General features: G+C 34.4%; 1 protein-coding gene across 3 annotated transcripts in view; it reads left to right on the top strand.

The window, feature by feature from the left end:
- Positions 1 to 12049, top strand: part of LOC116346373 — an 82692-nt gene extending 70643 nt beyond the window's left edge. For 2 of the 3 annotated variants that reach the window (XM_031776387.1, XM_031776386.1), the window contains 2 exons: positions 8751 to 10287; positions 10432 to 12049. In XM_031776387.1, the coding sequence (XP_031632247.1) occupies positions 8823 to 10184 (1362 nt within the window). In that variant the 5' untranslated portion in view covers positions 8751 to 8822 and the 3' untranslated portion in view covers positions 10185 to 10287; positions 10432 to 12049. Of the gene's footprint in view, positions 1 to 8750; positions 10288 to 10431 lie in introns of those variants that run through there. The other variant, XM_031776388.1, reaches the window with a different exon arrangement.
- Positions 12050 to 12609: the final 560 nt, after the last annotated feature.

Below are 12609 nucleotides of genomic sequence, written 5' to 3'. Positions count from 1 at the left end.
AGCTGGCTCAATTTTAGGGGAACATTTATATATACTAATTTGAAGCACATAAAATTGAACTGATTCTTTGACTTTGATTGAGAACCGATAAAGATGGATATGTGTGTGTGTGTGTGTACGTTGTATATTTGTACGGTTATCGATGCAGAAGTCATTTACCGTTTGAAAATTAAGCATTTCCTTTCCACAACAATGTCCCCCATTATATTGTTGGCAACGATTTATTTGTGTTGTTGGGTGTATGTGATTATGTTTGTGCCTCAACATTATAGCCAATAGCCAAGTGCCAGATAAGAATGTGCGTTTCACAGATCAAAGACAACTTTTTTATCTTTCGGTCTCGGAAGAAATATGGAGAAACGAGACACACACACAAATAAAAAGAAAAGTACAAAGAAAACGACTCAAACGTATCATCTGCGAATCGACAAAACAAAGAAATGCGTGAATGCGTGTTTGGATAAAAAAGAATACCAAAATATTTGAACGCTAAGAAGTACAATGGTATGAAAGGGAACAAAAACCGGAAACAATAATTTAAATGTTCATTTGAATATGGAGAGAGAAAGATAGAAATAAAAAAAAAGATGTAAAAATTTGAGATAAAGATAAATGAAACTGTTTGTGCATGCAAAGAATTCTCTGTGGTCCGTTCCGTTCTCTTTTTTTTCTTTTATCAAGAAAAAAATTATTTTGAACCAAATTTACGGCTAAATTTTTTCCCCAATGAAATCGACTTGAATTGAGAAAAAAAAAACGACGACATTTCTATCTGGTACATCTAGGGATAAGTTAAGAAAATGAATGTCGCAACTCAAATCGATTGAATTGAGAAAAAACGAACGCACAAAAATCGTGTAAATTCCATCACTGAATTCGTGGCATTGCTTGCCTTCAATACTGGTGGGAATCATGTACTGAGAGTTGTATACCATCCAGCGTACGCCATTCAATAAATAAAGGAGCGTTGCAAAAATTAGCAAGTCAAGCAGCTGAACCATGTCACCTTGTTTTCTTCTTTGAACAAAACGAGCACAGGTATTTTGCCTTTCGGACGATTTTGCAAGTCTCAGCATTTAAGGAGTGTAGACGTCACATATTCTTTGTTTGACTGTGGTATTTTTTTTCGCTTCTGTCGTTACTGCAATCAAATGGCGTGTTGATGCTAGAAATAATGCAAATTCAAAGCGAATTGAATTCAACAATCAAATAAGTTTCGATTTAAACGAATGGCGAATTATACGATGTGATGGTGCACGTGATTTCAACAGTTGTCGTCAATCAAGCAGCTCGCAGCTATTGCCATATCAACAATTGTTCCACGAATCTCTGTTGTTAAATGTCAGCAGAGTCATTTGAATTGTACACCGAATCAAAAACATCATTATCGGTATATCGCCAAAGCGTCCCCACATTTAATTAAATTTCCATTTGCCCTCGAACAACAGCAATGGCCATTAATTTTTTCGTTACATCATAATTTGTGTTTTTTTTGTGCGTCAATACACGATGATGACTCTGACAACAATTATGTATAACTTGGTTGTAATAAATGCAAATGCAAATCGCCGAGAATCACAGCGGCAAAAGAAATATACGTTGTGAAGATACATGAAGCAAATGAGTGCTTATCGATTTGATTACACAATAAATACGCTTTTAATTGCTTTGCATTGGCTCTGTGCGAGTCGTGTATGCTTTCTATGTTGTCTCGCAAAGCCAACCATTGAATGTATCTATTTGAACCACAAAGTCCGATTGGAAGGTTTCGTGTTGTATCATGGCCAAAATACAATCACAAAATTGCCAATTTACTCTCACACGTTTTCCATTCCTTTTGCAATTCGTTTGATCTTCGTCTCCTTTTGGAATCATTGGCCCGTACGAGCGGGAGAGTTTGTTTACGGTACAACGAACGAATCGATTTGCCAATGTGGCATGGGTATGAAAATCGAAATTGGTTAATAATGAAATAGTCACACAAGATGAATAACAGCATGTGCAAAGTGACTATTTAAAAGCGACGAAAAGAAAATCTATAGCTGCATGTGTTTTGTATCGTATCGAACATTCTGAACAACATTGCTTGCCTTGTAATATGCAAATTATGGGAATGAATTATTATTTGAAATCCAATTTAAGTAGACCACCTAGTGGCGCCCGTGTGCCTGTATCACTGTGTAAGGAATCAGCTTCACATTTACTTTACGCATAAAGGACTAGCTAAATAAAATAGTCTGACAACTTTTGCATTTGCTCGATACGCTCTCTGTTTTTGAAACAAAAAAAAAACTGTTTAATTGCCCATCGTGCCTCATTTATTTCAATTTGCTTGCATTGAATTGAATATTCGTTGTTTTTTCTCCACTTGAGTCATGTTGTTTTGTTGTATTTGTTGATCATAGACTGAAATTCAAATTCAAAAGAAAAACCAACTAACTAGCAACACATTTAAAGTTGTTTCCATTGCGATTCATTTCAATTAACTTGAATGCCCAAACTGATATGTTTTTTTTTCTCAAACGGAGATGCAATTTTATTTGCTCCCGTCGTCGTATTTCGTCTTTGTTCTATTATCTCGTGTTTATAATTTGTGAGCTGTTTTGATTTTAACTTCGAATCGACTGCCATCACTGTGCTTTTATTAATAATGTGGTTAAGGTTTTGTTTATATTTCGCGTCCAATTAGCGAAAATGTCAGTTGATTTTTACTGTATCGTTTACTCAAGTTCTTTCGAAATTCGCATGCTTGCAGCAAACATACTTCAAACCAGCAGAGACATGCTGTTTTTATCATTTATTAGCGCAGTTTTAAATGCATCCGATGTTGTAGTGAAGCATTTTGAAATGTTCATTACCGTTTTTGACTTTCAAGTTTTTTACAGTCAATACAGACTATTAACTGTGAATTGCTACTTCAATTATTTGTATTCGTAATAACCCAAGCTGCAAACAATTAAACAAATTGAATTTTAATCGATGAAAACATCGAACTTCTTATTTTAATTGAAATAAGAGATATTTTTTTGTGTTCTATGGTTTATTCGAGCTAAAATATTATATGTTTGAATTATTGAAATGGCAACCACGCACCAAATTCCTTTAATTCATCAACAACAGAGAAATGGTCGTTTGTTTTTTACACGTGCACATGTACACATGTCAAATCACATTATGGATTATATCGGTTCTATGATGGGTAACTTCAATGTGCCCACGTTTCAAGCGTGCCTTTAATTTTATTTGTTTGTTACTTGTTCGCACATTCCAACTCGTTGAGCAACTTGTTTTTTTTTTTACATTGAAATTGTATAATTAAAGAACAATCAAGAAAAGAGACCAAGTTGAGACATATTAATATTTTCGCTCGCCTTTTACCCAATAATTGTGCCGTACGCTTCTTATATTCAAATTAAATGCAATCGATTTATGTCGTTTTGTTTGTTAAATATGAGACAAATCAACCATAAACTCAACAATGAGTCAATACGTGTGCGCACGAGTGAAAAAAAATCACCGAACAATGTAGCGGAGGCGGTATGAAAATGACAAACATGAAACAAGTTGTTGTTGCTGTTGTTGTTACGCACACTTTCTAAAAAAAACTTCAAAATTAACACGAAGGGAAGAATGCCTGGCACCAACAGTCAACAAAGATGAAAAACATTTCGAATAAGCGTCGCGTATTATATTTCCCGTTATTCGTCGCGAGTGCGCGCGAGTCTACCACACACATTCAAAGCACACAAAAAAATAAACACAACAGAAAATGATTAATTATCATGTGTTTGTTCTTCACTTTATTTGTTCTTTCACTTTTTTTTTTCTTCGTTTTCTTTAGCTCTTCATCGAATAAAAAAAGATCAGCATCTCAAAAAATCCATTTGTTCATCAATTTTTTTGGTCGTAGGAGCAGCTCTCACTTTATGCATTTCTATATCATCCCGTTCATTACACCGGTCTTAATGTGCTTGATAATAGTATGGTTCCGAGTTTTTCGGTCAATTTGAACGATTTAATGCTTTCATTTTTGCTTAGCACACAATGTTGAGTGTATGAAAAGAAATGCGATAAAATTTGGACAAAATCTAGATGTTGTATGAAGAAAAAGCGTAAATATCAAAACCAGATGACTTCAATCATCTGGCCTGACATCGACATTTCAAGTAAATAAAAAAATTGAGAAATTAGTACTCGGCTCAAGTTAATCTTCATTTTGTTGGGATAATATTTTCTTTTGTACGCATGGTGCGACATGTAAGTGCATCAAAGAAATTCTAAGAATAATCGTGTCACTTGGCACGCCATCATTTTGCTGCGTTTGACTTACAGCTGATTGATATCATTTGGTAATTTGTATTAATTTACGCCAAGCGCCAAACGGTTCACATTTGAAAATCACAAGTTTCGAACACACAAGACGAGCGGTCGAAGACCATAAAATGACTATGCTATGCGGCTCTTTGACGAATTTTACACTATATAAAAAAATCTGTTAATTAAGTATTTTATGGTGAAATGTTTGCAAAAAACTCAAACCACACACATCGTTTTGAAACGAATTCTTTAATGAATATGGTCACAAAAATAAATAAAGTCATTTGGTTGCGTTATTTGCGTCATTTTATTTCCTTTTTAATTTACCGACGCTGAGAATGAAATGAAGAAAAAAAAACAGCGAGTCCATGACATTTTCTCGCTCGAAATGCGACAACTCTTTCGTCAGACATTTCGGTTCAACTCTATGAAATCGGTTATCAGATATCCTTGACTTCATATAATGATTTCATTTCGTTGAAATGCAAACACACATATTTCTGCAAAACAGAAAAAAAAACGCGATAGAAAAATGTATCTTCTGCTGCAATTAGTTTCTTATTACGCGAATATTTCAAAGAACTTTTGTCAGATCAACGAAAACCGTTACATTTCAAAATAAATCGTGCAGTCATGCTGGCACATTGAGCGTCAAAAGCGATGGTAATCTAAGCGTTTCTATTTAATTAACATTAACAACTCAACGGCACATTCTTTTTGCTTCTAGGAAGCATTCGCTTACATAGATTCGCAGCCAAATATGAAAAATACACAATTTTAACTCGCATTTTACGAATACGAGTATGTGAATTTGGTTGATTATCAAGTTTCCACAGAAATTAGATGAAAATATGATACGAACGAATGGCCATTGTCTGCATGAAATTTCATGTTTGGTATGTGATCAAAACAAATCAGTGAGAAAAGCATGGCAACATAACAACACACTTATATGTGCTAAGAAGAGATTTGTACATTTGATATTCTTGGCTGTGTGTCATTGTATGAGTTTTATTTTTCATTTTTAGCACATATTTGTCCGAACAAACACGTTTGCCATCTCGAAATCGTAGACACAGAGACTGATGTAAATGGGAGTGAAAACATGTGGACAAAATGAAAATACAAAATGATGTCATTTTTTTCACAGTAAAATTGTGAGAATTTGTGCCAGATCAGCGTGTTGCATTGCAAACGAGAAAATGGTATTCAAGTATCATCTCCTTGGCGACTTATTTATGGCTAATTGCATTGGCTCTTACGGTTTCGGTTGATATCAAAAATCCAATAGTGGATGAACAGAATGACCAAACAGATTAGATTTCAGTTTTTCGTGAATAACAACTTGCAAAAAGCCACAATAGTTACACAAAATATGCTGAGCAACCGTCTTTCCTATCATATGAATCTCATTCGTTTACATATTGACGAGAAAACAATACGCAATAAACGGGCACATGGCACTTATACGTGGACAATGACTTAGGACCTGATTCATTTTGGTTGAATTGTTAATACATTTGGCTGATGCGAAAAAGGCACGAAAAGTAAAATTGATTTCGTGATTTCGTACAAAATAAAATAAAAATATATTTGAATGCTTGGGACAAGCTTTAGATAATTATCCAAAGTGAAACTTTGTGAAGGTTCAAACAAACAACATCGATGGATTAGACAATTCACTGAACCAAATAAAATGAAATTGGTATTTTGCAAATGCGTTACGCAAAAATCGGAGACGTTGATTGATATGGAGACGAGGAGATAAAACATTGTATGGAAATGCGTTGTTTAACGTTCCTCTCGGCGACCTTATGAACTTATGAAAATTGGATTGAATCGTGAAATATCTGTTGTGCCCTCTAAAAAAGAAAAAGATTTTACTGTTTTCTGAAGATGTAGTAAATGATTTATGTTGCTTCGCAATGTGTTCGCTTGGCATTGGATCTAGGCTGAGTTTTTTTTCTTCTCTTTTTACCATGTCGTCAATATAACTGGGTACCAGCTACCAGCACGAAAGCGATTGTAACACATTACTCAATCGAATTCGAAGGAATTTAATCAAGATTAAATTTAGCGATAAAATGTTACTTTCGTACTAAACCGAACCGAATGGATTCATTAAAATGAAATGCCATCAAATTTGTATGAATTTGTTTCGGTTTGATGCGCTTTTCTCGCTTTATCATTTGAGATTTGCATGGCATTTTATCTCATTCATTGCCTCATTGCCATTCAGTCAGATTTATACATGCTTGCGGCCATTTACTTATCTCACCGTCGTTTATTTGATAACCGTTTTTCTCCATTCAAACCAATTGAATTTTCCAACCAAAACGAAAACTCATTTAAAATTAGTGTCAGACTGGCATTTAATCAAAATCACTGCAAACGTATAGATCTCATTCAAAATAAAGACTTTTCATTTTCGTTGAGCGAAAATGGTCAATTTGTTGCCATCCGAAAACAAGAAAAGTTTGTGAAAGGCATCTCCTTGTCACCGTTAACGCCAGTCATTTTTCATCGTCTTCTTTTACCCAATGCCATTGCCATTGCCATTGCCATTGCCGATGCCGGTGCCATTGGTGATTCCACATTCCGATTATATTTATCAAACATTTCCACAATACACAGTTGACTAGAATGAGAGCGATCTATTTCGTTTTTGTCACACAAATTCGTGTAATCATTTGAATTTCAAATGAAAGGCACAACGCACACGCATCACAAGTTTCCTCAAAACTATGACAATGTGAATGCGTCTTGGGGCGTATAACGAACACGCTCCACTTAATATTTATACAGAAGAAACTGCACGACCAAATGAATCTGTCGTGTACAACAGCAACTAATATGAATTACATTCTCGTTTCTCAGTTATGTTGAATGGAATAATTATTATTAATTGAATTTCAAATGGTTTGTTATTAGTTGTACAAGTGATGCAGCCGACATGAACAGCAACAGCGTCGGTAGCGGCACCAACGGCGACAGCATCATACAACAACAGCTCAAACGAATAACCGCCCGAAATGCGGTATCAACGTGCCGACACATGCAATTTGGGCTCATTGTTTCCATTTGGCTTTCGTTTCGGTTGGAATTTATTACTCAACTGTTCACATCAAGCAGTCATTTATCAAAAAAATTTGACGATGTCTTTTTGCTTGTTTGCCCCACTCATCAACCAAATGATCGTCTGCTTTTGATGCGACGAGAAAAATGAATATTTTATTTCTGGCTTCAACACATTTCGCGCTATTTTCGTCACACGGTTTCTAAATGATGAGCAATCCAACTAATGGAACAATCACAAGAAAAAAAACGTTCATTTGATACAGTTAACCAGCAACCATTTAGAAAAATGTGCAGATTTCGGCTTGACAAGAAAGAGAAAAAGTCGTATAATCAATTTGATTTTTTTGGAAAACCAAAAAAAAAACTCATTCAAACAGTTGCGTCGATTGTATGTATAAATGCATTACCGTTATTCAATGTATTTCTCCAATCACGGCGTAATCATATGAGTTTTTTGTAATAAACTCTTTTTATTCTCAATTAAATCTGAATTTATGGTCGCATTGAAAGCGTCAACAAGACGACAAACAAAATAATGTCCATTGAAATCGAGCACAGTAATTGAGCCGCAAGTCGAAGCAAAAGCAAATTAATTAACTCACTAGTTTTATTATTAATTTATGAAAGTTTCAAGTGTCTGGTAACAATCATTCTTCGTTGCATTGCTTCAAATAGCCAACAACGAGCTCTATAAGAAAAGTGGTGAAAAGTCAATATTATTGTATAGTCTTCATACTTCATAACTTCATACCCACATCATCGAGCTGTGTTGACATTTTTCTCGCTTTTATTCGTCCGTCCGTCCGTTTGTTCTTCATTGCATGACATATACACAAGATAAAATACATTGTAGAGCCGTCGGCATGCATATCGATAAAATGAATATGAGAAAGTATATGACGGCATTCTACATTCAAATTGTTGACAAAAACAACAACGCGACAACAATCTACATCTACATACTGTAGAAGAATCAGAAAATCTGTCGGACATACGAAACAAGCCTGAAAATTTAATTAAAATGAATTGTAGGTTTCACTCTTGTTTCTCTTCTGCTCTCTTTTGTCATCCTTCACACGCATTTCGTTGATGATTTATGACGTACATATAGTGTAGATTTTTACGTAAAAAACGAGAGAGAGAGAGAGAGAGAGAGAGAGAGAGAGAGAGAGAGAGAAACAACAAATGTCATGTGACATCAATCGTCCATTATCTCATGATGACCCTTAAAAAGTTCGATTCGTTTTTTGTACTGTCTATATTCATAATTATTATTTGAGCCAAGTCTCAAGAGTTTAACACACATATTCACATAATTAATTAATGTCATTCCTTTATTTTCTATCTGCTTTCAGATAAGCGAAAACAATTAATTTTTGGCTTTATTAACCGAATTAAGTACCGAATTGTATACGAAAATTATCAACATGGAAAGAATGGCAACCTCTCATCGACGTACCATGAACAACAACAACATTGTTCAAGTACACACAAACTTTAAATCGAAACAAAATCACCATCACCATACACAGCAACAGCAACAACACCACCAACAACACCACCAGAGACATGATGACTTGGCAAATGCACTGTGTGGAGGAGCAAATTGTCGTTATTACTATGATTCGTCATCTCCGACATTCCCCGATTTGACGCCTCCATGCGACATGCCGACACCACACAAATCACTCGGCCGAAAAATGCCAACGCATCATCAATTTGTTGACGATCCGGATACTATTGAATTTTGTGTGGATGATGAAACAGCGTGTGCGAAATATTACAAAGACACCGGTCGACAAAAGCGACATAAAACATACGACCCACAAGTGAGATGGTCACGAAATAACATTGCTGTGACAATGGAAAGATTCCAACCGATTGTATCGCCTTCATCAGCATCAGAAAGCTCATCGTGCACGAGCCATACAAGTCATAACAGTCACAACAGTCATCAGGACTATGCATATGCGTATTATGAACCGGGCGCCATAATGTGTCACTCAAATATACCAACGCCCGAAGAAATAGCCGGACCATCATCAATGCCACCGCCAAATTCAATGCGTGCATTGCTCATGAAATGTAAAGAACGAAGTCTACGGACATCTCCGGCCAATAGACATGCAAATCACAGTCGATATGGTACGCATGAAAATATTTACGAGGATGTTTCTGAGGATAAAGATGGTCGGCTTGTTTCGTCGGCACAATCGTTAAACAACGATCGTGGCTGTACGAAAAAAGAGTTTCAACATATTTTAAACAATCATTACCGTGTTTTGGAAGAATTGAATTTGTCCGTTGAAGAACTGTTGATGTCGTCAAGTCCACCACCAGAACCAGCACCTTTGATGATAAAACGAGCACCGACCGTGCAGTCATGTGTTGTTGATACACTGGGAACGCAGCTGACATCATTGGACCTGAAAGATGATTTAAATGTAGGTGAAATCGTTATCGGTGAAGATAGCGGATTCAGCGGTAGCAGCAGCGGAGCAAGCTGCAGCTACATCGGAAGTTTACGTAAGAAAAAGTCGATAATCACACGATCTTTACGCAGGTCATCAGCACCGAATTGTACGGGAACGGTTTCGTCTAATGGAACAATCTATGGCAGCTGTCGGACCGCTAAATATCCACCATCTACAGCCATCGAGCACACGGTTCATTCCAACGCTGCTGCAGCATCAATGTACAATAGCTGCACCGTCAAAATAAAACACGAGAAGAGCCCCGATTCCATTCAGAAGAGCCTGAAATTTGCTCTATGGAATCGGCGAAGTTGAGGTAAATCAACACTCTCGTTGCTTGCCAATCAACTCACCTAATCTGACCACGAATAGCACAGTAAGATATTGTCTGCTGACATACCAAAGGATTATTAACAAGGTAATTATTAGATTCAATTGCGTTTTTATTCATTAAATAAAATCTCATTTCATGTTTCATGTTTCCATTTTAATCCATTAACTGCATTACATTTTGATTTAGTGGCTTTGCTTTAATTGCTGTTTATTTTATTTTCCGTTTCAGACTGTGCTGCAATTCTTTTTATTTAAACGGTTCAAACTTTTTGAATAACAAAGCATCTGAACATTGTACATTTAAACAGTAATTGTTAAGTAAATAGCAAAAAAAGTCTATGTTTAAATGTGCAACACTTAACGTAAGCTTAGCGATAAAATTCAGTCGCCAAATGTGTATTCAATGTTAATTATTGTGCATCTGTGTTTAAACAAAACACATATTTCCGCTTTCGTTATTGTGATGTTTCAGAACAAACAGGAAACAAATATTTATCTCATACAGGTTTAGAAAAAAAAAACATTTAATTCCAATTGCATTTGTTTTGAAGCAGCGTTTCGACATAATACACTATCGTTTTAAAGGAATTTTAAATTTCAAACTAACCGTCTCGCCTTTCGTCGTATAGTTTAAAAAATGCCAAATTCAAATTTCTTTAAAAAAAACAAGAATGAAAAAAAACTGTTAACGTTCTATTTTTTGGAGGCATCAACAAAGTTGATGCTGTAAATATATGTTTATCTAATATGTTTTCATTTATTCTTATTTTTCATTCATTTAATAAAATGCGCAGTAGTAATAACAAAACTTAAATGCCAATAAACATGTGAAATTTGACTAAAAAAGTAAAAAAAATCACTTCAAACTGGCACAGCGCACAAATTTTCAATTTGATCGAATTTTTAATGTACCGTTAGATCATATTATCGTTAGATTTAATTCCACACAAACTGCACGTATTTCAAATCAAATTAATGCATTTTCCATACTTTTAATAACCATTTTTAATTTGGATTGAATACAAACGCAAGAGCAAAAAATATTTTGTTCTTTTGTAAACAAAGCCGTCACAAATCACAGACAAAATCACATTTAATATATTTTATAGTTTTAACCGAATTTTAACAATAATTTACTCATAAGCATATAATCGATAAGAGCAACATAATCCGTTAGCAAAATTCGGTTTAAAGAAAAAACTCTTTCTTTTCTCAAAAACGATGGGAGAACAAACATTTTATTGTGTAATTAAAATGGATTAAAAATGTTTCGGGCTGTGATACCTAATTAAAAATTGATGATAAACGTATAAATTGTACAGTAACGTAAAGTAAAGTATTTAATGAGCTAGAATTTATGTTTGAAGAGAAAAGAGAAAATGAAAGGATGGATACACGAGAATAAAGTCTAGACTGGTGACAAAATGATGTCCATTTTAATTGTTAATCGCCGAATTTACGAAACAAATTTCCATGACATTTAATGGTAAATTGATACTCAATGGAGAGTCAATTATACAAATTCAATACAATAACCAGCGTTTCGAAATGTTTGATTAGTTTAACCGAATACAATTTCTATTCGTCATTGATTTTTTTTTTTTCAATATTTCAATTTTGTTCATCATCATTAACGTAATATGAAATCAAATCCGAATACACATGTATACAGGAAAATAAAACTCAAGACCGAATTACAAAAATCGATCGATAAACATCAATATATGATACAAACACTCTCACACAAATATAATTACAATGTATAATGTATTGAAACTGTTAAGTATATCGTCAGAGCGACAAACGATAAAATATAATTACATGAACGTTTGAAGATAAAAAAAAAAGAAATGATGGAACATACAAAAATTATTATTCACCCGACTAAATAGAACATTATTATATAGATGGATAATTATAAAAGTAATTAAAAGAAATGAATCAATCAAACATACAATCGAAATCGAACAAAGCGATACAGACTCATTTGATACTGTACAAATACATACAACACCGACATAAATGCATTTCAATTAAATAATAGCAACCGAAATAGCAACGGAAAATACGGTAAACGGTTTATTCGATAATAAGAGATATAATATGAGAATAAATTCCAGCGCATATAGCAACATCCCCTAAACAAACACACATACACATACACACATCAATCGTAGTGTCACAATTTACAATTAAACAAAAGAAAAATGCCACAACAACAAGAGAAAAAAGTTCATCAAATTCACACCGCAGAGCAAAATGACATGTAACAATTACTAACATGGGCAAAGTCAATTTACACTTAAATACCGAACGTAACACATTTACACCGATAAAACCACAAATCTAATTTAATATTCTTAATATAAATGGAAAAATTGAAAATCGAAAAAATAAAAAAATATAA

This window comes from Contarinia nasturtii, unplaced genomic scaffold, assembly GCF_009176525.2.
Source record: "Contarinia nasturtii isolate CC-2019 unplaced genomic scaffold, AAFC_CNas_1.1 Cnas_scaffold_1500, whole genome shotgun sequence".
Classification (NCBI taxonomy): domain Eukaryota; kingdom Metazoa; phylum Arthropoda; class Insecta; order Diptera; family Cecidomyiidae; genus Contarinia; species Contarinia nasturtii.
The sequence above is the reverse complement of the archived record's forward strand: the minus strand, read 5'-3'. Positions and strand labels throughout refer to the sequence as shown.